The sequence below is a fragment of the Protomyctophum parallelum genome (genome assembly GCF_964188405.1).
Source record: "Protomyctophum parallelum genome assembly, chromosome: 14".
Lineage (NCBI taxonomy): Eukaryota > Metazoa > Chordata > Actinopteri > Myctophiformes > Myctophidae > Protomyctophum > Protomyctophum parallelum.
In genome coordinates, this window is record NC_139709.1 from 15033964 (window position 1) to 15057689 (window position 23726).

Genomic DNA, 23726 nt, shown 5'->3' on the forward strand with positions numbered 1-23726 from the left:
GTGTGTGTGTGTGTGTGTGTGTGTGTGTGTGTGTGTGTGTGTGTGTGTGTGTGTGTGTGTGTGTGTGTGTGTGTGCGTGCGTGCGTGCGTGTGAGTGTGTCTGTGTATAGAAGGACATGACCCGGCACCAATGTGGGCCAGAGGAAACACTTTTTATTGGCTTTCTTTGTTTGGTCGTGTTCCGGTTATTCTTATTCATGTCATAAAATCGGGCTTTTAGAGAATACAGTATATGCGTGTGTCATTCATGTTATCAGAAGAACATGAATCAAAGTTAATTTCCTTGTTCAGTCGCTCAGCCTTTTTGTGAGACTGAGATTCACTCGTCAGTCAGAGACTTAAAAAATATCAATCAATCAATAGACAGACAGGTCATTTCAACAACCTGACGAACAGACTGCTATCTGATACAATCTCCACTGAGGTAAGAACAGAAAGATTATGATTATGTGAACTGAGTGGTGCAGCTCCCCCCCCCCCCCTCTCTCTCTCTCATTAGCAGGCACCATTGCAGCACTATCCCTCTCTCTGTTTATGGCGGCCCCTACTGGTACCCTATAGTCATATACTCGTGCTCATGGCCACATAGGCCACATGGGTTACACAGACATTGCTGGTTATTTGCTGGTTGTAGGAGTGGTTGCACCACTCAAAAACTGTTAACCTATTCATTACTATGGATGATACAACTACTACTACTACTACTACTACTACTACTACTACTGCTACTACTACTACTATTGATAATCATAATAATGTTGATAATGTTAATGTTGTTGTTTTGTCTTCTAGTATACCTCTGGTGTAAAATGGCTTCCTGTTTCACTGTTCAGGAAGAGGAGCTGACCTGTCATGTATGTCATGATATATATCTTTTTTTTTTTCATATTTTTTATCCCACGATTTTGTAACCCATTTTTCACCCCTGTGTCAATCATCTAATGTGATCCTGGGCTCTACACACCCTCCACCAACCTAGTCACCATATACTGTAGACAAGGGGAGAGCAACGGACTTGAACTCATGCTTCCTTCATGCCTGAGTGTCCAAGTTGCTCCTTTACACCTGACAGGGGGGAGTTTCCCTGGTTGGACGTAGCGCGTGGAAGGAAAATGTTATTCCAACAAGTTCCTTTCCCCTCCATCAGGCGCCCCGGCTGGCCAAGGGGGAGGCAGTTTAGTGACCAGGATTACTGCATGTTTTTTTGTGAGGGTACCTACCCTATAGGGGACACGGGGAGAACATGCAAACTCCACACAGTCATGATATATATCTAAGATGAAGGAGACTGTTCTCTCAATGAACCGGTCCCCCGGAGGATCAGAGTCCAGCTGAACTGGAACAGAGGACAGCTGTCCTTCTCTGATCCTGATTCTAAGACACACCTACACACCTTCACACACACTTTCACTGAGACACTGTTTCCATTCATCATTGATTATAGTTTTGGGTCTGTGAAGATGTTAACAGGGAAGATCTGTGTCACTCTGGACAACCACAGTTAGAATGTCTATAGTGTCCAATAAATAAAATAAAAACGACATAATATATTGATCTGGTATTGTTTAAGGGCTATTATTTTATGGCAGGTCATTAATTATATCAAGAGTACAGGCTTTAGTTCCGACACACCAAAGGTCCGACAGTCATTAGACCGACGACCTACCCCAAACCCTAACCTAACCCAACGCAATGCATGTTGGACCAAAGCATGTCGGGAGCGATGGGTGATTTCCGCATGTCAGACCTTTGGTGTGTCGGATAAGTGTGCGTATCTCATTTCAAATCGGTTGCAGTGAGTGGAGGAACTGTATCATATATTCAGTTTCAAATTACTTTGGTATTACAGATACAGGTAGTTAAACAGATATAATGATTACTAGTGATAACATACTTTTATTTTGTAGTGTATAAATGATCAGTTTCTAATTATATTAGTATAATGGTGACATTAGTGTTTGTCATTCATGGATCAGGTTTGTGTTGATCAAATGCTACCCATCCCTCTACTTTTGAGGGAAATGCATGATTGCTATCACAATATAAAGCTATTTAACACTGCTACTGAACAATCACTATAGCAATGAGTACTATCACAGAACTAAAATACATCGCATGGATGCAACTGGGACGTATCCTCAGTGATGTACCCCAAGGTCATCAGGGTTTCGCAAAACATCATACCCCTCACTCGGGTGATCAAGTCCCCACTTACGTCCCAGTAGCTACCCTCGATCAGACCCACTGGGGAAAGACAGGGCCAATATAGAGCTATTTAACACTGTTACTAAACAAACACTCTATACATGATAATTATCACAACACAGAGCTATTTAACACTAATTTTAACAAAGAAAATCACTTGCTGCACCTTTAAGTGGTGTAGAAAATGCCGCCCTGATTTAGATGTTTACAGTAGTCTTTCAGTGCTAAAAGTAGAATGAAAGTCAGACCACTAACTAATACCCATACAGATGTACTATAACTCTGATGTGTCTGATATGGGTTTTATGTGTCCACACAAACACATGGCTATGTGTGGTATATTTGCACACAAGTTAACACGGCATCATTTGCAAAACACATGCACACATTTACAGAGGAGATGCATGGCCTCCATGTGAAAATGTCACTGATCAAAAATGACGAGCCACTGCCGCCCCTACCATTGCTATACCGTAATGTGAACCCCGGTATTAGGCCTGTCTCAATTATTACATAATCAACTGAATCACAATTATTTTAGATAATCACAATAAATTTTGCGTAATTATTTTATATTTCTACAACATGGTATTGATAGGCTAGCTTTACTTAAGTAAGCAAGCATTCCATCACTGAATGCAGTTGAACTGAAAGAGAGGTAGATGAAATGGAACGTCAATAACTCACCTTTGCGCCAACAGGTCCAGGAGCGCCGTCGTTCCCCGGAGATCCTGGTTGTCCCTGAAAGGAAACATGAAAGCTTTACTATTATACTATAAACCCAAACAAGGCGTTCAGGGTTTTGTACAGAGCTTGTCTTTGCTCATAATCTACTGCACATGAGGGTGGGTGGATGGATGGATGGGTGGATGGATGGATGGATGGATGGATGGATGGATGGATGGATGGAAGGGTGGGAAGGGTGGGTGGGTGGGTTGGTGGGTGGATGGATGGATGGTTCTTACCTCAGCTCCTGCTTTATCCTGGTTCCTCATTTGGAGTTTTTCAAAGCATGGTCCCTGTGAACGAGACAACTTAATTTATGCTGTGTCACAATAAATTCATGTTTGTCTCACAAATTGTGTGTCAGCACTTTTTTTATTGCTGTGTCACACTATTCTGCTTTATGCTGTGTCACACAAGTCAGGTATGCTGTGTCACATAATTTGTGTATGCTGTGTCACACAATTAATTCATGCAGTCACACAACGTTGTTTCATGTGTGTGTGCACTGTGTGCAGTAACTCACCATAGGTCCAGGTGGACCTGGAGGTCCAGGGGTCCCTGGTGAGCCCACCTCCCCCTGTAATGAGAACAGTATAATCAGTAATGTGTCATCTTTATGTTATAAGTACAGGCTCTATGCACAAGAGCCATATTGGAAAGCAATCAGGCCTCTTCCTTACTTCCTTCACAGGTCTAACTAAGTATATCAATGAAGGAGCTGTTCCATTTAGTGTAGCACAGTGGTTCTAAAACATTTTAATTTCAAGGACCTCTATAACTCTGTTGCATTTGTACACTCTCAAGTTACACACCTGTAAGGAGCTATTTGGAACCCCCTGAAGGAACCATCACCACCATGACTCTGACCAGAATGGAACAGAGCCTTAAAGGAGAATTCCTAACCAAACGTTTCTTACCATAATCTGATGTTATTATATCCAAGAACAAGTGGTACAGGTGAAAAATTACATAACTCCATTATTAAAATTGCCACACTTGCAGAGTGAACTATAAGCTGAGCATGGACCAGATTGTAAATAACATTATTTATTTATTTCACTGTCTACATAATTCAATTTAAAATGACTCGTCATAAATTAAATTAATTCTTTCAATGAACTAAAAACTTGCCTTCCTGACCTTGCATTTGGCCTTTCTGCCTTAAAAATGGCCTACACAAAAGGCCAAGTGGCCTTGACCCTAAAATGATGAAATTCCAGGCCTGGTTGGTTGTATGTGTATTATATCGAGGAGCTGACCCCTTTACTTATGTCTTTATCTTAATATGTACAGTATGCCTGATGCAGCATTATATACAGGAAATTAAACCATAAAAATATATTACGACCTACTGTACACCTACTGTACACTCATCTAATGTTGTTGAGGGGTGCCAGCCCCTCCTAGGTTTAATGTTTGTTTATTAGTTAAAAACGCCATTGGCAATGGACAGAGTTTAATGTTTAGTTGCTAACACAAACATTAAATGCCATTAACAATAAAGATAGTTTAATGTTTGTTTTGTCCGTATTTGTTTTACATCACCATTACATCACCTAATCATAGCAACATGAGTTAGACTTAAATATATTAGCTCCCCTCACTTCACACTTACTTTGGCTCCGTTAAGCCCAGGCTCTCCCTTCACACCGGGCTCACCTGCTTCTCCCTTGGGGGAAGAAAGGAAAAGAAAAGAAAAGAAAAGAAAAGAAAAGAAAAGAAAAGATGAGAAAAATGGATTGGTATACGCAACAATAGATAAGATTTCTGATTTACAACAAATTAAGCAATTCATAAATTGACCATAATTTGACGTTCCACACAAGTTGAGATCTTTTTTTTTCCTTTTTTACCCCCACGCAGTGGGGATACCATTGTCTTTTAAATATTGATTATGCTTTGCTTATACCCACATTTCAATCCTACTCACACGTGTGAATACCAACCTTACTGAGCATAAAGCATGCAACAACAACAACAAAGCTCAACCTTATGTAAACTCACGTTGTGTCCATTCTTGCCTGGTTCCCCTGCAATTCCTGCTACACCTGGTTTACCCTGTATGTGGACACCAGAACAGTCAAACGTGTTGTATCAAGATTGATTGATTGATTGATTGATTGATTGATTGATTGATTGATACTCACAGGTTTTCCATCGGGTCCTGGAGGGCCTTCTCTGCCTTTCTCCCCTCTGAAACCCTGAGGAAAGACAAACAAACAACATGACACAATATGTCACATTGACTGCCAGGATGTTTTTTCTATGTATACGTTCAATAGTCCATTCAGTGTGGTGTCTTATTCAAGGGGCAAAAATTAACACAGGTCTTGATCGGAAGTTAGCTCATGGATAAGAAATCGTCTCACGGGAGAATCGTGGACCACCCGAGTTGAATTTTGTAACCCCGACCAGCGGCGCTTTTGTTATGAGGTTTAGAATACACCTCAACCTGAGAAAGCATTCAGAGAAAAAATACCTTTTAAAAATCCAGCCATAGAAGTCTATGGCGGCATCTTGTTTCCGGTCACTTGACTGTTTAGCGCTAGCCCTGGAACATGACTGCCATGATGATTATCATGACAGTCATGCAGAAACTTTGCCCTGTTTTTTGCGCTCGCTGCATTTACAAGATTTCCGTATATATAAACATTCAGATTTCAAATATAAAGTACTCACAATTTGTCCCACGGGTGTTAGTTAGTAGCAGCGGCAGCGATTAGAATTGCTGCGTCCCGCGTTATTTAATAAAAAGCATTTTTGTCCGAGCTCCCCGGCTACTTTTTTCAAACGGGGTTCGTTTGGGAAATCCACAGTTGCACACCGGGAGCGCACTCGCCTATTAGTCTGTATTGGCAGGGTGGTCAGCGTACATATATCGAACACACCGAGTGCCACCCTCCTCCCGACCGATAGGGGCGCGTAGTTGAAAGCCAATGGCTTTGATTGATTGATTGAAATATTTATTAACAGTTTGCAGAATTTACAGTACATTTCAAGCACAAACTCAATACAAAGACTGTTAACTGTGAGTGGACGACCCAATTAAGCATTACACTTGTTTACAACAGGGTCCACATTGTTCAATTCATCAAAACATTTAGAGACATACAAATAGACATTTCTATGTAGCTAAAGAACAGAACAGGAATTCATCATATAGGAAGCAAAAAGGGAAAAGATACATATACAGTGAGGGGAAAGGGGGGGGTGGGGTGGGGGGATTCAGATCTTACAGAGGCCAGTTTCGAATTGCAGCCATCCGTAGGTGCCCTTTGAGAGCGGTTTTGAAGGAGTCAAGGGATTCACATGTCTTAATGACTGTTGGTAGGGCGTTCCACATTTTGGTGGCATAGGAGCGAAAAGAATTTAGTCCCTTGTTTGTGCCGAATCTGGGTTGTACATGGTTTGTTGCACTCCCTCTGGTGTTGTGGGTGTGGACTTCGTTTACATTAAGGAAGTATTTAGACAGGTACATGGGGATCTTGGGTAATCTTGTGGACCAGACCCATTGCAAGATGCTGTACTCTGTCGTTGACCCTAAGCCATCCCAGCCTGTCAAAGTGGGCAGGGGTGAGGTGGGTTCGGGGGGTGAGGCCAAGTAGGAGCCTGACCAGTTTGTTTTGGGAGGTCTGGAGCCTTGTTTTAAGGGCCTTTGAGGTGCTGTGGTACCAAGAGGTGGATGCATAGTCAAAGAAACCTTGTACGAGGGCTCCTGTTAAGGTCTTCAAGGTGTTTTTGCTGACCAGTGAGGAGATCCTGTAAAGGAATCTTGTTCTTTGATTGACTTTTTTGATTACGTTGGTGGCCATTTTATCACCGGAAAGGATGGAACCTAGGTAGGTAATTTGATCTTTTCGTGTGATAATATTGTCACCCACTCTAGTCACCCACTCTAACCAAGAAGCCATCTGCCTTGCTGAGATTACTATTTGATCCGAAGAGAATGGATTCAGTTTTTCCCAGGTGTAAGGATAGTTTGTTATCAGCGAGCCAGGTGCAGATTCTACCGAGTTCAGAGCTGAGGGTCTTTTCAACCTGCAGTTTGTTCCTGTCCGAGACCAGCAGTGCTGAGTCATCTGCGAACAGGAACAAGTTGCAGTCACAGGCTGATGTCATGTCATTAACATATATTAGGAACAGTAAAGGCCCTAGTATGCTTCCTTGTGGGACGCCACAGCTCACTGGGAGGGGAGGGGACAGTGTTCCGTTCACCTCCACCATTTGTTCTCTCCCATCCAGGTAGGATTGCATCCAGCTCACTGATGTGCTATCAAAACCAATAGCTTTAAAGGTATATTCAGTGATTTCACTTAATTCAAATATCACTTATTTTTTTGTTTTGTTGTGATAATCCTCCCTACTATAGAGTGTGCTGGCCATATAAGGAGTTCCTCCCTGTCCCCAGTTAACCCCTGGGGGTCAAAAAACATTAGGTTTCGTATCTGACTCTCTATCCTGATTGGACGAAAGGCTGGGTCCCACAGCCAAAAACGAAACCTAAGGTTTTTTGAGTGAAATCACTGAATATACCTTTAAGCTTGTTAACCAGTATGGAGTGGTTCACGGTGTCAAAAGCCTTTTGGAGGTCCAGCATGACCATGCCGCAGTATTTTCCAGCGTCCACCTCGTGTTTGATGTGGTCGCTCAAATAGAGGAGGCATGTGTCAGTGGAGTGGGATGTTCTGAAACCAGATTGGAACTCGTACAGCAATTTATTAGTGGCAAGATACTTTTCAACCTGTTCATAGACTATTTTTTCCATCACTTTCGAGATGGAGCTTAGAATAGAAATAGGGCGGTAGTTGCCGGGTTCTAATTTACTCCCTTTTTTGTACAGGGGGGTTACTTCGGCCAGTTTTAAATCTTGGGGGACCTGTCCCTGTTTGATGGAGAGGTTTACTATGTGGGTGATGACGGGAGCTATGGAAATGGCTGAGTCTCTGAGAAATTTGGAGGGAATATTGTCATGGCCAGTGGCCTTGTGGGGTTGGAGGGCACTCAGTTTTTTAAGTACCTCCTCAGTTGTTACCATTGCCATTTTAAAATCATCTTTACAAACACCTAGGTTTTTGTAGAAGGCTTTGATGTGTTCTACACCAAAACGCCCAGAGTGGGAGGGTAGTTTGTTAACCAGCATTGTTGCAATGTTTGTAAAGAAGATGTTCAAGTGGTTTGCTACATCAAGCTTGTCAGTCAGGGTGTTATTCGATTTGATGTTTATGTTAGTAAACCTGGTTTTTTGTTTCTGACCACAGCCTAGTTGGTTGTTTAGTAGCTTCCAAAGCTCCCGAGGATTGTTTTTAATTTCCTCGGCTTTATCATTGATAAAGTTACTTTTTGCTGATTTGGTCATGGCAATAACACCGTTTCTTAGCTTGTTACATTGGGTTTGTAACAGTTTGGAGATCACTGTCGAAACGCTTGGCTAGCTTGGACTTGCATTTAAGAAGTTCAGAGCATTTGTTGTCTCTGGTTTTCATTGCAGCCAGTATGTCCGAATTCATCCATGGCTCTGAGCGGGTTTTGACCCTGACGGTTCTCAAAGGAGCCATGATTTTTGACCGTTGAACCTGGTAATGTCTGTAGTCAGATCCATCCTGATGGTGGCCGTGTTGACTGTAGACAGTGATACTGGGTCCGCGGCTGGGGTGGGGATGGGGGAGGGTGGTGGTCCATTGTCCTCAGTGGCCCTGGATTGACTGGGGGTGTGGGGGATGTTCCTCGATGATCGTTGCCGTTGGGTCGGTCCCAGCAAACAGGACGCCTGCAGCGGTATCCCGCGTCGATCTTGAAGTTGCGTCCGTGGTCCATTCCGTGGTGGAGGCGGCGCTCTGGAGGGCGTGGAAGCCGTGGCGCGTAGCGATGGAAACGGTCGCTGTTTGCGGAAGCAACTGTTGCTGCTGTAAGTGCAGTCTCGCTTGTGAACGAGTAATCGGTCCAGGGTTGAAATGGGCATCTCCCGACAGTAGCAAAAATAACACCTCGGATAAAAATGCTTTTTATTAAACAACGCGGGATGCAGAAATTCTAATCGCTGGAGCAGCAACTAACTAACACCCGTGGGACAAATTGTGAGTACTTTATATTTGAAATCTGAATGTATATGGAAATCTTGTAAATGCAGCGAGCGCAAAAAACAGGGTGAAGTTTCTTCATGACTCTCGTATGAATACGAGAGTCATGATCCATGGCTAGTTTAGCGCTAGCTATAGCAGCTAACCAGATGATAATATAGTCGGAGATCTTTCATAATTAATAATGACCTAATAATTGGTCCAAACTCGTACTTGACAGTCTGTAACTCGTCCAAACTTGTCCTTGGCGCAATTTTCCCATTGACATCCCATAAATCCAAACAGAAATATCTTAATTGTATTAAACAACGTCAAACTCACCAACATTGCACCTGTACGAAAAGCTTGAATTATCCTCTTCTATTTGCAGTGTTTGTTTCATAAAAGTCCACCATAGACATGTTATGACTATGAGATACTTCCTTGCAGTCCTTGCAGGTGATTCTGCAAGTATTGGCGTTTGGAAACGCTAATTGGTTATCACTCAATGGCCCTGCATACCACCTGTTCTGAATTTGCACATAATGCAGGAGGCAGACACTGCTTTACTGAAAATGAGCACTCCAACAAATTGCAACAATAATCACCTGCAAGGAATTTCTTGACACAGAGTAGCTCATAACTCATAGAATATTGTCTACGGGGGCTTTGGGAGACCAAGCATATCATGTCATGTACAGTACTAATGTATGAGAGTTGTGCCATTGAAGGGGCAGAAAACAGTGCCGGTCACATGACCTATGCAGCTCTCGAGAGTGACAAGCTGGAGTTAATACATTGTTTTCTTTTTTTTTTTAACCTTAAATTCTTATCCCACGATTTTGTAACCCAGTTTTCTTTTCACCCAGTGCCAATTATCTAATGTAATCCTGGGCGCTACACTTCCTCTGCCAACCTGGGGGGGCAGCGGACTGACCTCATGCCTCCTTCTATGCATGAGGAGTCCAAGCTGCTTCTTTTCACCTGACAGAGGGGAATTTCCCCGGCCGGACGTAGCGCGTGGAAGGGACACGTTATTCCAACCAGTTCCTTTCCCCTCCATCAGGTGCCCCGGCTGGCCAGGGGGAGGTAGTTTTAGAGACCAGGATTACTGCATGTTTTTGTGAGGGTATCTACCCTAGGGGACACGGGGAGAACATGCAAACTCCACACAGAAAGGCCCTATCGCCAACCCCCGCCTCGGGTATGGGCACTGATGACGCGGAGGAGGGAACACGCCGCCAGTGCCCACAGCGTCCCCAGTGGGAATCGAACCCAGGACCTTCTAGCTGTGAGGCGACAGCACTACCAACTGTGCCACCGTGCCCCTCCCAATATCTATAATCGACCGTATAATACATTGTTTTCAATGAGAGCGGCGCAAATATCAGCAATTTTAGGTATGTGTGCAACATGACAGCTGTTTTAAAGTCTCTGTAATGTTTATGTTATACCTTAAATAAAGTGATATAAGATCATTAATGTGGTTGTGTTTCATTCACTGAAGTGACTGAAAGGCAGTATTCTCGCAGGCAGTTTTCTCGCCATATACCCGCACAGAAACGCAGAGGCACCCAGCTAGCATTGCAGAAACTCTTATTGTGCTCTTATGAGGCGTCAATATAATTATAATTTACAAATCAATAAACAAGGTAACCAAAATTAACCTGTGATATGTCTTCTTTCATTTGTCTGGATTTTATTTTTACTAAGGTCACAGTCATTAAAAAAAGTATGTTTGTACAGTATAGCATATATAGTATACGGTATATACAGTACCATGGGGCCAGGTAATCCAGGGAGGCCAGGCTTTCCCACAGGACAGTTACAGCTGTCAGCTACAGGCTGCCGCTCTACGGGACACTGGAGACAAGGACAACAAACATAATAGTAATACAAACATGTGTGTACTGTAGCACTTTGAGAATTGCTTCAAATGTTTAGTGCAATATAAATAAATTGTATTATTATTATTATTATTATGGTAATATTATTATTATTAGTGTGGTTGCCGATGGGTTGGATGAAGATTACCCTGCCTATAATTCCACAGGATAGACTTTTTGCCTACATAGCCCATACATCCAAACAGAAAGGTCCAGTAAACGACGTTAAACTCACTTTGCCATTCGATTTGCCACTCACTCACTCACCCTCTATTGTAAAACAATAACTATACTGTTTATAAAAGTTTCTTACCCTCACATCATCCTGTGCAGAGAAGGAAACAAGCAGAACGACCGTATTAGATGTTGACACTGCGGCTGTATTTTGCGTGTCTTAAGTACCAGGTCTTATTCCCTAACTTGAGTAAACTAAAGACCTGGAGGCGTGATCAATGCTCTTTGGCCACGCAGAATAGCCAAATGGCATTGATCACGCCTCCAGGTTTTTAGTTTACTCAAATTAGGGAATAAGAGCTGGTACTTAAGACACGCAAAATACAGCCCTATGATATACCTCAATAACAATCATCGATGTTCACAGCACTGATATACCTCAATAACAATCATCGATGTTCACAGCACAATACACGCACGCACACGCAGACGCAGACGCACACACACACACACACACACACACACACACACACACACACACACACACACACACACACACACACACACACACAGTACATACCACAGAGTAGATCTCACAGGCGGTCTCCTTCTCACTTTGTTCAGGGTCGCAGTAAAACCTCAACTTCTGTAACTCCAGCTGACAAAACAAAACAACATAGAATATTAAATGTCTGAAAACGCACATGATCACAAATCCAATATTATTAACCCAAGAACACTAAACCGGGGTGATTTTCAACCGGACAATTATGTTTATGTAATTTTCATAATGCTAATGTCTGAGGTGGGTGCATCTTTCAGTAGCTTCATGATGCTCAGTGACATCATAGAAGGTATACAGTAGGTTTGTTTCCCTGCCCACATCCATCTTCTTTCCTACAGGCTCGTGTTCGGGTGAATTTCACCCGGGTTTAGTGATAGTGAAAAAAATTATGTTTTTCACTGGACCATTTCACATGTCCCAGGAATGGGTGGACCAAAGAAGTTCCCAGCTCCATTATTTAGGAATATTTCTTAAAATAATATTACAAAAAGAAATCACCCAGGCTCCCCATTTTATCTGTTTTTAAAGAAGAGTACCTCAAATCGCCACGTATTGTTGTTGTACTTTTATGCATGTATTATATCGGGTAAATATATATATACCCAGGTTTAGTGATGGTGTGACAAATTTAGGGTTTATAGAACACTAAACCCTATAGAATCATAGTGTAAAAAAAAAAGAAAAGTAGACATACAACACTGTGGAATCTATTACATTTTTTAATCTGCGACATCATTTTATGCAATATGTAGTAGGGTTGGTCCCTCCTTCATTTTTCTCTCAGCTAAGGGGTCCTTGGCGTGAACTTTCTTACCGGTATGGTGACGTCCATTTTCACCTTCTTGGCCACTTGGGTTTCTCCATCAATGTACATGGCAGCTACGCTGTCCAATAGCTGCTCTTCAATCTTAATGTCGTCGAGGTAACACGTGACACGCCTGGGGCGCACCAATAGTTTGAGCTGGTGCCACTCTGTGTCAAACAACCTCTGGTAGAGAGGAGAGGAGAGAAGAGGAGAGGCGATAAGAGAGGTGATAAGATCCATTTAAATTAACTGTGTGTGTGTGTGTGTGTGTGTGTGTGTGTGTGTGTGTGTGTGTGTGTGTGTGTGTGTGTGTGTGTGGGGGGGGGGGGGGGGGTCACTTGTATTATCAGAGTGTTACCTTGATTCCTCTGTCATTGAAGATGACATTCTGTTCCTTCTTGTTGATACTCATGGTGCTGAACATCACTGACTTGTCCGCTCCATTCAATGTCACAGCATACTGCATTTAAACACAATAACACAGAAATGATGTCTAATGTGGCGAAAACATGCCGCAACATTAGGCAATGTCAGCCTGCAGCCTGGTCTGCTCCCAGTGCTCCGCTTGCTTGAACCTGCCTGAACCCGATTGGACGGGCGGGGGAACCAATGAAATTAAATGCTGCCCTCAGAAAGCATTCTAATGAATATAAGTCTCATACGTGAAATGTTTTGGTTAAAACACCTCAGGCGTGGTTTTTATAGTGTTCCAGTTCCAATGTTGCTCATTTCTTTGTATCACCACTTACAATTCCAATTGTTTAATCTGTATCCTGAATGCGTTCTCTATCGTGATTGGATAAAATTGGTATCCCAGTTTCAGTTTCAGAAAATGCATTTTTTGTTTAATACAAAGCTGGACAGACATGGAGACTCCTGTTACTGAACAAACAGTATAGGCCTATAGCAATGAGTAGGTTACTATCACAAGATAGAGCTTTTTAACCAAAGAAAATCACTTACACTACCTTTAAAGCTCCCCACGGCCGGGGGCTTTTAACTCATCTACTGCCAGAGTAAATTAATAACTCAGCCCCCTTTTTTTCCGGCCCTCGGTTCTCTAGTTATTGTCAGTTGAAAATAGCATGTCTGGCCAAGAATGGAGAGGAGAAGAAAAGAGGCGAGAAAAAGTGATTTTTCCAAATAAGGAAGTCAACTGTTACTGAGATTTGAGATAAACATAATACACATATACAAATTCATAAACAAAACATTTATATACTGGATTTACATATGCCTTACCTTAACTTTAACATAGTCTATCCTTAGAGAGGACACATATCATCTGTCTAATCCCATCATTTGAGAGGACACTCATTATCCTACCTATCTAATTCCATTCTTGGAGAGGACATCGTATCGTCATACCTGTCTAATCCCATCCTTGGAGAGGACACGCATCAAGTCAAACTTCATCGTATTGATGATGGTCTTCAGACGCAGCGTGGTGATGAACACGTAGGAAGGAGGGAGTCCCTCTGGGAAGAGAACCCTGCAGATACAAACAGTCACATCACTAGGGTTGGGAAGAGAACCCTGCAGATACAAACAGTCACATCACTAGGGTTGGGAAGAGAACCCTGCAGATACAAACAGTCACATCACTAGGGTTGGGAAGAGAACCCTGCAGATACAAACAGTCACATCACTAGGGTTGGGAAGAGAACCCTGCAGATACAAACAGTCACATCACTAGGGTTGGGATGAGGAACCGGACCAACGGGATCCAACATTGAGGGACCGGAATCAGTTCCTGAACTGGTTTCATCACACTGTCACAGCTGGTATGTGGACTTCACGTCTGCTAATTATACCTGTTCTTGAACCTTTTAACCATACTGTAACTCTGGGAGTGCACCCTAACTGGAACCAAATGGACCTGTGAGGGTCCATTTAGTTCTATTTGTAACTATATTTATCGATACTTCAGAATCAAGGGCCATCGGACAACGGTGCTTCAAAACAATGGTGTTTTGGACTAATGGGAAGTCCCCAGAACTGTAAGGGTCCATTTGGAACCTACAGGAATCGTTAAACATAAGGAATTGGACCGTTAAGAGTTAATCAATAAGGAACCGGAATAGTTCAAATCCAAAAGGATCCCAACCTATACACAAATGATTTTGCTACTGTATCTTATATCTCTCTCCATATATTTCAACTGTTTTGTTTTAAATACATTACACTGTAAGTTATGAATGAATATGAATGCTCCTGGTGGTAGCTGCCACAAGAAACACAAATGTATTATCTTATCTTATCTTATCTTATCTATTTTTCTGTGTTGCCTGGTTCCTACCTGGTGTTCTCAGTGAAGTCCAGTCTTGGGCTGAGCAAATAGGCCGCTTCAGACACGAGCGATCCCTCAATCTGGAATTGATTGGAATTCCACGTGTTAAAAACAATGTACAATCGGTGATTCGTGTTGATCTCACATTATTCCTCTCAGTCCTGGGTTGACTTATTCATTGATTATAGTAAGTATAGAGTCAACAATCAAGTATTGACCCTAACCCTAACTAACACATGTATAGGAAAACATATTGATAAACACTAAGAAACAACCCCGGACATTTTAAGAACTTGATACTGCTCTGACACCTGGGTAAAATATAGGACGTATGGTCCACCCTAGTTTAGCCATGTGCAATAATGAGAGGGTCCATTTGGTTACATGTGTACACTCTCAGAGTTAATGATTTTACTGTGTAAGGAAGGAATCAAGGATACACTCAGTTTAAGTTTTATGTACATATTGTTTTACTATATAAAGATTATGTGTGCCCCCTCAACATTTTCAACTTCCCCCTGAGTAATTTCATCCTGGAGCCGAGCAATGTGATAATAATAAAATGAGTGCAGACCTTCTTAGCTTTCAGGTCGATCTTCATCGTGGAGAGCAGGTCAAATCCTCTGTAGGTCAGGCTGGGGTCTGCGTTCTGTAGAGGACACACCGACTCTGGAGAAGATCATATCATGTCACATAGAGCAATGGGTTCGTACAGACAGACATACAGATGTACGTAGGACAGACAGACAGACAGACAGACAGGCAGGCAGGCAGGCAGGCAGGCAGACAGACAGACAGACAGACTCACCCTCACACAGTTTCTGCTCCATAGCGTCCCTGATGTTTCCTATGGTGGCGTAGTCCTCAGCATAGAGCACATAGGTGTTCAGAGGACTGTTGGCCATGGACACCAGCTCTGACTTGGTGATCTCACTACCAACGCCCACCGCAAACACCATGATGTTCTGAGACTGATCACGCACGGACGCACACACACACAGACGCACACACAGACGCACACACGCACACACACACATTATCATTTAAATTAAGTAATTTTTGTCTTGACATTTATTTTTTTGTTCGTTTTAATTAGTTCCTAGAGAGTTTAATCTGTACCTGTTTGGATAAATTAAAGTGCTGGACATGTATAGACTCCTGTTACATTCGAATCTACAGTATATCAATTAGTATCAGATTATTTGGATATTTAACACTTATTTTAACAAAAATATATTACTTACCTTATACCTTTCAAATAATAATAAAACAGGAATGGTTTTGGACATACAATGTTTCGAGACAATGGCGTCGAGATATGAATGCATTCATTCAAATGAATTGCAGACTGCAGCTTTTACAGCGGCTTGACCTCTGACCTTTGCCTCCAGCGCCGCATCCACCACGTCATCCTGGCTCCGCCCATCGGTCAGGACCACGGCGATGCGGTTCTTGGCAGCCTGCGTCCGATTGGACGACGGGAACACATGCTGTGTGGCAAACTTTATGGCCCGTCCAGTCTATACCAAATACACACAAATGATATACTTTGATGCAAAACTTAAAATTACCAAGTATATTTTCAGTTTCACCAATCTTTATTTACTTTGTTAGTTTTCATTAACTATAATAACCCACCTGTGTGTTTCCTCCCAGGTAGCCAATGGAGTGGATGGCCTCCACCAGCTCCTTACTGGACAGATGCTTCCCCAGGGGGATCTCCAGACGAGGGGTGTCGCTGTACTGGACCACACCCACCTGCAGTGGGGTGGGATGGGATGTGCATTTTCATTAGTTCCGTTCCCTTTATCCGTCCTGCTTTATGCACCCAATCCATTATTTTCTATTAACCCATTTAGACCTGGGGACAATTTATTTTGTATTACTTCTAAATGCAAACAGTTTTCTGAACTGTTGCTGTATGTGGTATGTATTTGGCTGTCGACCCCCATCTCAAAATATTTTGTTCCAGGGACCCCCAGAACTAAAGATTTGAGTTAAACATGTTTGCTATAAAATATATATTGAAAAATGTGTGCAAATTTTCACAGTTATTCAAAAATAGCATGATCTACCATGCAGCTCATAGCACGGCTCAGCTTCTGCAGAACATAGCAGATCGACAAGCTCAACGTGTGAGCTTGTCGATCTGCTATGTTCTGCCAAAGCTTTCCCCACAATAACAGAAAACTGAAAATACACTAGCATAGAGCCCTGAGAAACTCTGGTCGACATTGGTAGTGTTTTGACCTGTGTGTGTTGGGAGCTGACGTCAAAACTGTGAGTGATGTTGACGATCCACTGCTTAGCCAGTTGGAAGTCTGCCTTCGCCAGACTGCTAGACCCATCCATGATGAATACCAGGTCATTACATGTTGTACTGCAACCTGAGAGAGAGAGAGAGAGAGAGAGATCTTGCTATGTAACGCCAAAGATGGGCAATCCATATAAAGCAATTATTCACATTCATTAAAATGATCATTCAAGTAGCAGGAGCGCTATTGCAGTTGTGACGAAAAGAGAGTTGAGCCTGAAGGCAAAGCTCTCTGTCTACTGAGCAATGTTTGTTCCTACTCTCACCATATGGTCATGAAGTGTGGATCATGACCGAAAGAATGAGGTTGCGTAATCTGCAGAAATTATTTTTCTCAGACGGGTGGCTGGCAATGCAAGCAATGCATGCAATGTAAGCAATGCAACTGCTGGTTGTACAATTATGCAATGTGATTGTGACATCCATATCAAATAAAGAATAATAATGGCATCTCCCTTGGAGATAGGGTGAAAAGTTCAGTCACTTGAGAGAACCTCAGAGTAGAGCCGCTGCTTCTTCACTTGGAAAGGTGGTTCGGGCATAAGGATGTCTCCCGAGCGTCTCCCTATGGACGTCTTCGCTGCACATCCCACTGTGAGGAGACCCCAGGTCAGACCAAGAACCACTTGATTGCAATCATGTTACTTCAGCATGCTTTAACTAACAGACTCCATTTCAAATTTTAAAGGTTGAGTTATATTATGACTTCCATTGCTGTATTTAAATTTTTATCACTTTTATACATTTGAAGTTATATCTCACTTTAAAGCACATGTGCATATCACAGTCTTTTCAGATTTTCTTATACACACTAATGGTGATTGCTATAGAAGGTAGACAGGAGGACACAGGAGGAATAACCCATGTTTTCGTAAAGTGACTGCGGCTGCAATTTTTAAACTACAGATTTATTTTACATCACCATGTTAGCGCGAGTCATGGTTTTCATAGTGAGTTGTCAGCTCTCTGTCACAGCGGTGTGGACAGAGACACACATCAACAGCTATGACTAAACCTGAACCTCAAATAATAAAACAAACACTAGTCAAGTACACACACGACGCACGCACGCACGCACGCACGCACGCACGCACACACACACACACACACACACACACACACACACACACACACACACACACACACACAGTCAGCTTGGCCACCATGCACAACCACAGACCACTTGGCCTGAATCTCCTCAATGTTGTCAAGCCAAAGTGACCTTTTCAGACACCATTTGTATTATTAGGCTTTATTTCTACAGGATGGGTTGACTGTGTTTGGTGTAGGAGGAAAACCCACCCACCCGGACCCACCCGGATCAGGATGGAACACACGCACGCACGCACACACACACACACACACACACACACACACACACACACACACACACACACACACACACACACACACACACACACACACACACACACACACACACACACACACACACACACATATGTATATTACTATACTTGGGAGGACATCAACATTTGAAGACAGTGATTTTATGAATGCACACATTTCTTTAAAGCCATTTTGAACTAATCTGATCTACAAACCCACAACGTGTCCACACTGTCTGCCACGATACTTGGAGGTTTTCCGTACCAACCTTAGATATCTTATATGCCAGCATTCTTCCCTAGTGGGTGCTCTGCTTTGGGGCGGGGGCTTGTCTGCCCTTTGGGTATGGGGGGGTGATCGCCCGGGCAGGGGTCTCGATGCGTTGCGTCGGGATCGCTTCTTGGGGCGTTGGCCCTGCCGCCTGGAGGGGTGGCGGTTGCAGCCTTTGAGCGGAGCATGCATGGGTCTGCTCTTGTAATGGTTTTGTGCCTATGATAAGCCTTTTTAATATATGTATTAATGTACTGTATGGATGTATTCCCTGATTGGGAGTCTATGAAAATTCGAAAGTCACTTGTCATTATGGTTCATTGTCCTTGTCATGTCTGTGTATATTCAATCTTTTTATTTATAATAGTGTTGTGCCTGAGCTGTTTTTCTTTTCTTTTATTTTGTTTGTTATTATGTTCTTGTTGTGTAATGTTTGTTTGTCTTTAAAAACCAATAAATATACTTTATAAAAATAAATAAAAAACCCACAACGTGTCACGCTAAAGTTAGGCATAATAACTATGTCTCTAATCCATAAACCTAACTGCTAAATGTCTAATCCTAATCCTAACCCAAACCTGAATCTTTTTCTAATTTAAAACTATAGGAATATGTTTTCAACCATAAAACAACCTGGTATCATGTTTTTCGTTACCAATATTTCTGGCCCAAATGTACAGTGCGTACACTCCGTACAGTATACTGCACTCAGTTTAGTTTTGTTCTAAGGATACTGTAAGTATACGGAATTGTTGGCTAATTCAGCATGGTGTCTTACTGTCTTCTCTTCAATGACAAATCCTTGTCGCATTCAGACCAAACCATAACTCTAATAGGCCCAAACACTGGCAACACGACATGCAAACAAAGTGTTTGCATGTCATGACAAACAAATGTGTCTGTTTAACACATTTTAACATGAATCATGAGAGCGAAGCTATATTTACCAAAACACTATACTCACAGGTGTTTTTTTTAAATCTTTAGCAAGTTGTGTGTTCTTTCTGCTGCTAGCAAACATTGCAAGAATACTGTTGTATACAAACACGTTCTAGCACACATGGGTAGTGGGTACAGATGGGCATGATTATTAGGGCCAATGACCAACCATAACCAGTGAACCGCTCATGCAAATGTTGGCTCTGCATGCATGTTAATGTCACTCGCCCCCACACAAAAAAAACGAAAATAAACACAGCAGATTTTGTAATGCAATTCAAACCACTAAATGAATCTAAAACTGAATCTGATGTGAAAGAAAAAAGAAAAACAAACTAAAACAGAAAACTCAGCAAATTGTGTCTCAATGTTTTGGAAGTGGACACAAATGGTCCACTCAACGTTTATTTCTCATAATGGGTCCATTTGGTCCTCACAAGTACTGATACAAACACACGCACGCACGAACGCACGCACGCACGCACGCACGCACGCACACACACACACACACACACACACACACACACACACACACACACACACACACACACACACACACACACACACACACACACACACACCACAACGTTTTCACTTTGGAAACAACCTTTAACCACATGAAACATTCTGCAGGAGTAGCTGATCTCACAACGTGACACGCCTGAAAAAACACATGTCATGTAATGTTTGACATTAGATCCGGGATCTTAAAGGTTTTTCAGGCCAAGGACCCCTTAGCTGAAAGAGAGATGAAGCAGGGACCCACACTCCTCTCTCACATAATTATTGTATAAAATGTCTAGATTTAACTATTTCATATCTTCATAGACTTGACAGCACTATGTGTAAATGTATGTTTGTTTGTTTACACATGATCTTTCTATGAATAATATTGATTCAATTACTTTTATTTTTATTTATTTTCATTCCCCCTGAAAAGAATAGCAGGTTTACAATGTGTTAAGGGAGTATATTAATATTTGCCTGTTGAGATGTAGTGGAATAGAAGTACAGCATACGGTATATATTTTTACTTTTTAGGCCAAGCGATCAGCTTAGCTGATATGAAGCAGGGAGATCCCATCATCCCCAGGACCCCAGTACTGTATCCCTGCCCCTTGTAGTAACTCTGAGGACTCCCTCGGGGTCCCGGACCCCCCTGTCAACGACTCCTGTACTAGAAGACAAGATCAAACAGAGAAGGTTCTTACTGGCCTGGCTGTCCATGTGCGTCTCTCCGGTCACAACAGGTAACGAGGTCCACAGCAGCAGCATCCACAGCACCATCATATATCCTTGCCTTGCTTTAGGGCACTATGTCCCATGTACAGTTTCTGCCCCACCACCACTCTTCTTCTCACTCCAAGTTCCTCTTCTCCAGCTATAGAATCCCTGCGGCCTGTCTGAACGAAATGCTTCTGGAACTATTCAAAGCTGACTGACTCTCAGAGCTGCTTAGTAGCGTTTGTGAATTCAAAGGTAAAAGGTAGAGAAGGTCTCTAGTGTCTGTCTGTCTGTCTGTCTGTCTGTCTGTCTGTCTGTCTGTCTGTCTGTCTGTCTGTCTGTCTGTCTGTCTGTCTGTCTGTCTGTCTGTCTGTCTGTCTGTCTGTCTGTCTGTCTGTCTGTCTGTCTGTCTGTCTGCCTGCCTGCCTTCAGCATGTGTTACTGCTGCTGCTACAAGTTACAGTAAAATGACAAGCAGTGGTGTGGTGGCCTCTGGCAAGCTCTTTATATCAACACACCGGAGAGAGAGAGAGAGAGAGAGAGAGAGAGAGAGAGCTAGCTAGAGCAGGATGAGTTATAATAGACAGTAGATAATAAGTATAGATAAGAGAAGGAGAAAAGAGACCAAAATAGAGGAAGAGGGAAACGGGGGGAGAGAGAGAGAAAGAGAGAGAGAGAGTGAGAGAGAGAGAGAGAGTGTGGTGGTTTAGGGTTGGGATCAGGATTACAGGGCAGAGAACATTGACTGGTTACACCCCTCCTTGTGAAGCCTGCCCCTAGGACCCGCGTGTGTGTGTGTGTGTGTGTGTGTGTGTGTGTGTGTGTGTGTGTGTGTGTGTGTGTGTGTGTGTGTGTGTGTGTGTGTGTGTGCACGCGTGCACGCGTGCGTGTGTGTGTGCTGCACATTACTGGTCTTCAAATGTAGTATTGTAAATTATTATTCTTTTTTTTACCTATTAAACATGTACATTTATACACATGTAGGCTACTGTACCTGTACACATGATGTACAGTAGTCAGTGTGTGTCTCTCTCTCCCATTGTTATTTCTCACAATCAATCAATTTCCATTTCCAGTGATAGAAAACAACTAAGTTACTTTTAGATCATTATTACAAGACATTAACCAATTAGTCCCAATATAATATTTAAGCTATATACTCATTATCTTTCAGAAATAGCAGGTATATGGAAGCTCACAACACACCATGATGCTGTGATGTGAGGCGTTGTGATCTGCTGTGTGTAGATCTGCTATTTCTGAAAGATGAGTACTTTCATTTTGTTGTACTTTAAGAATATGTTAGTTTGATGCCAATACGTTTATAGTTTTGCAGTAGGCCTAGTAGGCTACAATTTTGAATTCAGGGACTATATTGTGATATTGCTACACTCATTGTGCTATGTACAGTATGATTGATGTTTTGGAGTTTACAAACTGATTTATTTTACATATAGTTATTGCTGTTGAAATTAGTCTCTGATTTCTTCAATTCATCAAGTATTTTCTTCATTGTTGGAATTTTCATTCACCGTTTCTTACAAACAAACATTCATTCCATGTCTTCAAGACATCTCAGGGTAAGTAAACAATAGACTTAAAGGTATATTCAGTGATTTCACTCAAAAAACCTTAGGTTTCGTTTTTGGCTGTGGGACCCAGCCTTTCGTCCAATCAGGATAGAGAGTCAAAAACGAAACCTACGGTTTTTTGACCCCCAGGGGTTAACTGGGGACAGGGAGGAACTCCTTATATGGCCAGCACACTCTATAGTAGGGAGGATTATCACAACAAAACAAAAAAATAAGTGATATTTGAATTAAGTGAAATCACTGAATATATCTTTAAGGCCTATTCATACTCCAATTTTAGGTGATAAGGTGACCACCGAAAACTATAACATGACGTCACGTCGCGGTGATAAGTGACTCACCGCTCACCCCAACACATCTTTCTGTTTTTACTATAACCACCAAAAAGGTTAGTAGCTTATCACCTAAAACTGAGTATGAATAGGCCTTTAAAGTTTTTTATTGGGTTTAGTGTTCCTTTAATGATAGATGGATGTAGATGCAACACTTATCTGTGTCACATTCTAAGACATTCACTAAGAACAATGGTTCTCAACCTTTTCAGCCCGTGACCCGCGGCCCTCAAAACAAGCATTACAGTCAGTCCGTCCATCCGTCCGTCCGTCACGCCTTGTGACACGCTCCATATATGGCCGCCAGTCCGTCATGCCTCGTGACACACTCCATATATGGCCGTCTTCATATGAAGATCACGACACTGACCTCATCAAACACAGCTGGATAGCCATACATGGAGAAGACTGGATCATCACCTGTATACTGTATATGTAACATTGCATCTGACCTCAAAACCTTAGATCTCCATATATGGAGCTGACCTGTTCTGACAATCCATATGTTGATCCTACCCCACCCGTTCTTCCTCTTCGATGTCTCCCTTTTGACTGATACCTGTCCATTCAAACTCTAGACGGGCCCGCCCCAAAGTCATTAGCACAGCCGTAACCGGCAGCCGCCCTTTACGGTGAGGTAGCTTCTCGCCATCAGGGCGTCTTACTGGTATAGAGTATCGAAGTCCTGATGTCACTCGCTCGCTCATGCCCTGGGTTGCAGAAGTCATTTCTCTATGGAAAATATAACATTGGGTCATCTTAGAATCGTCTCATATAAAAATTGTCTAATAAACTAACTGTCTCTGTGATATTGTTGGGCGGTGGCTCTGTATCGTTTACGATAATCAGTCACTCATATTATAAATTAATACAAATTAAAAAACATGTAGGGAGCCACAGGTTGAGAACAACTAATTTAAAAGAGTTGTCTTGTGGTGTGTTTAAAGGGATATATCACTTTCAAAAAAACTTTTAGTCATTTTATTGTCTACTCAGACTTT

At 42.3% G+C, this 23726-nt stretch overlaps 1 protein-coding gene across 1 annotated transcript in view; it reads right to left on the reverse strand.

Annotated features, from left to right (window-relative positions):
- Positions 1-17088, reverse strand: part of LOC310871521 (uncharacterized protein) — a 39709-nt gene extending 22621 nt beyond the window's left edge. The window contains exons 1-17 of the mRNA XM_083783089.1: positions 16958-17088; positions 16346-16465; positions 16087-16227; positions 15516-15678; positions 15282-15376; positions 14717-14787; positions 13786-13909; positions 12776-12877; positions 12427-12600; positions 11628-11705; positions 10767-10850; positions 5079-5132; positions 4936-4989; positions 4547-4600; positions 3455-3508; positions 3171-3224; positions 2893-2946 (exon numbers count right to left, since the gene is read on the reverse strand). Coding sequence (XP_083639215.1) covers positions 2893-2946; positions 3171-3224; positions 3455-3508; positions 4547-4600; positions 4936-4989; positions 5079-5132; positions 10767-10850; positions 11628-11705; positions 12427-12600; positions 12776-12877; positions 13786-13909; positions 14717-14787; positions 15282-15376; positions 15516-15678; positions 16087-16227; positions 16346-16465; positions 16958-17059 — 1578 coding nt within the window. The 5' untranslated portion in view covers positions 17060-17088. The remainder of the gene's footprint in view (positions 1-2892; positions 2947-3170; positions 3225-3454; positions 3509-4546; positions 4601-4935; positions 4990-5078; positions 5133-10766; positions 10851-11627; positions 11706-12426; positions 12601-12775; positions 12878-13785; positions 13910-14716; positions 14788-15281; positions 15377-15515; positions 15679-16086; positions 16228-16345; positions 16466-16957) is intronic.
- Positions 17089-23726: the final 6638 nt, after the last annotated feature.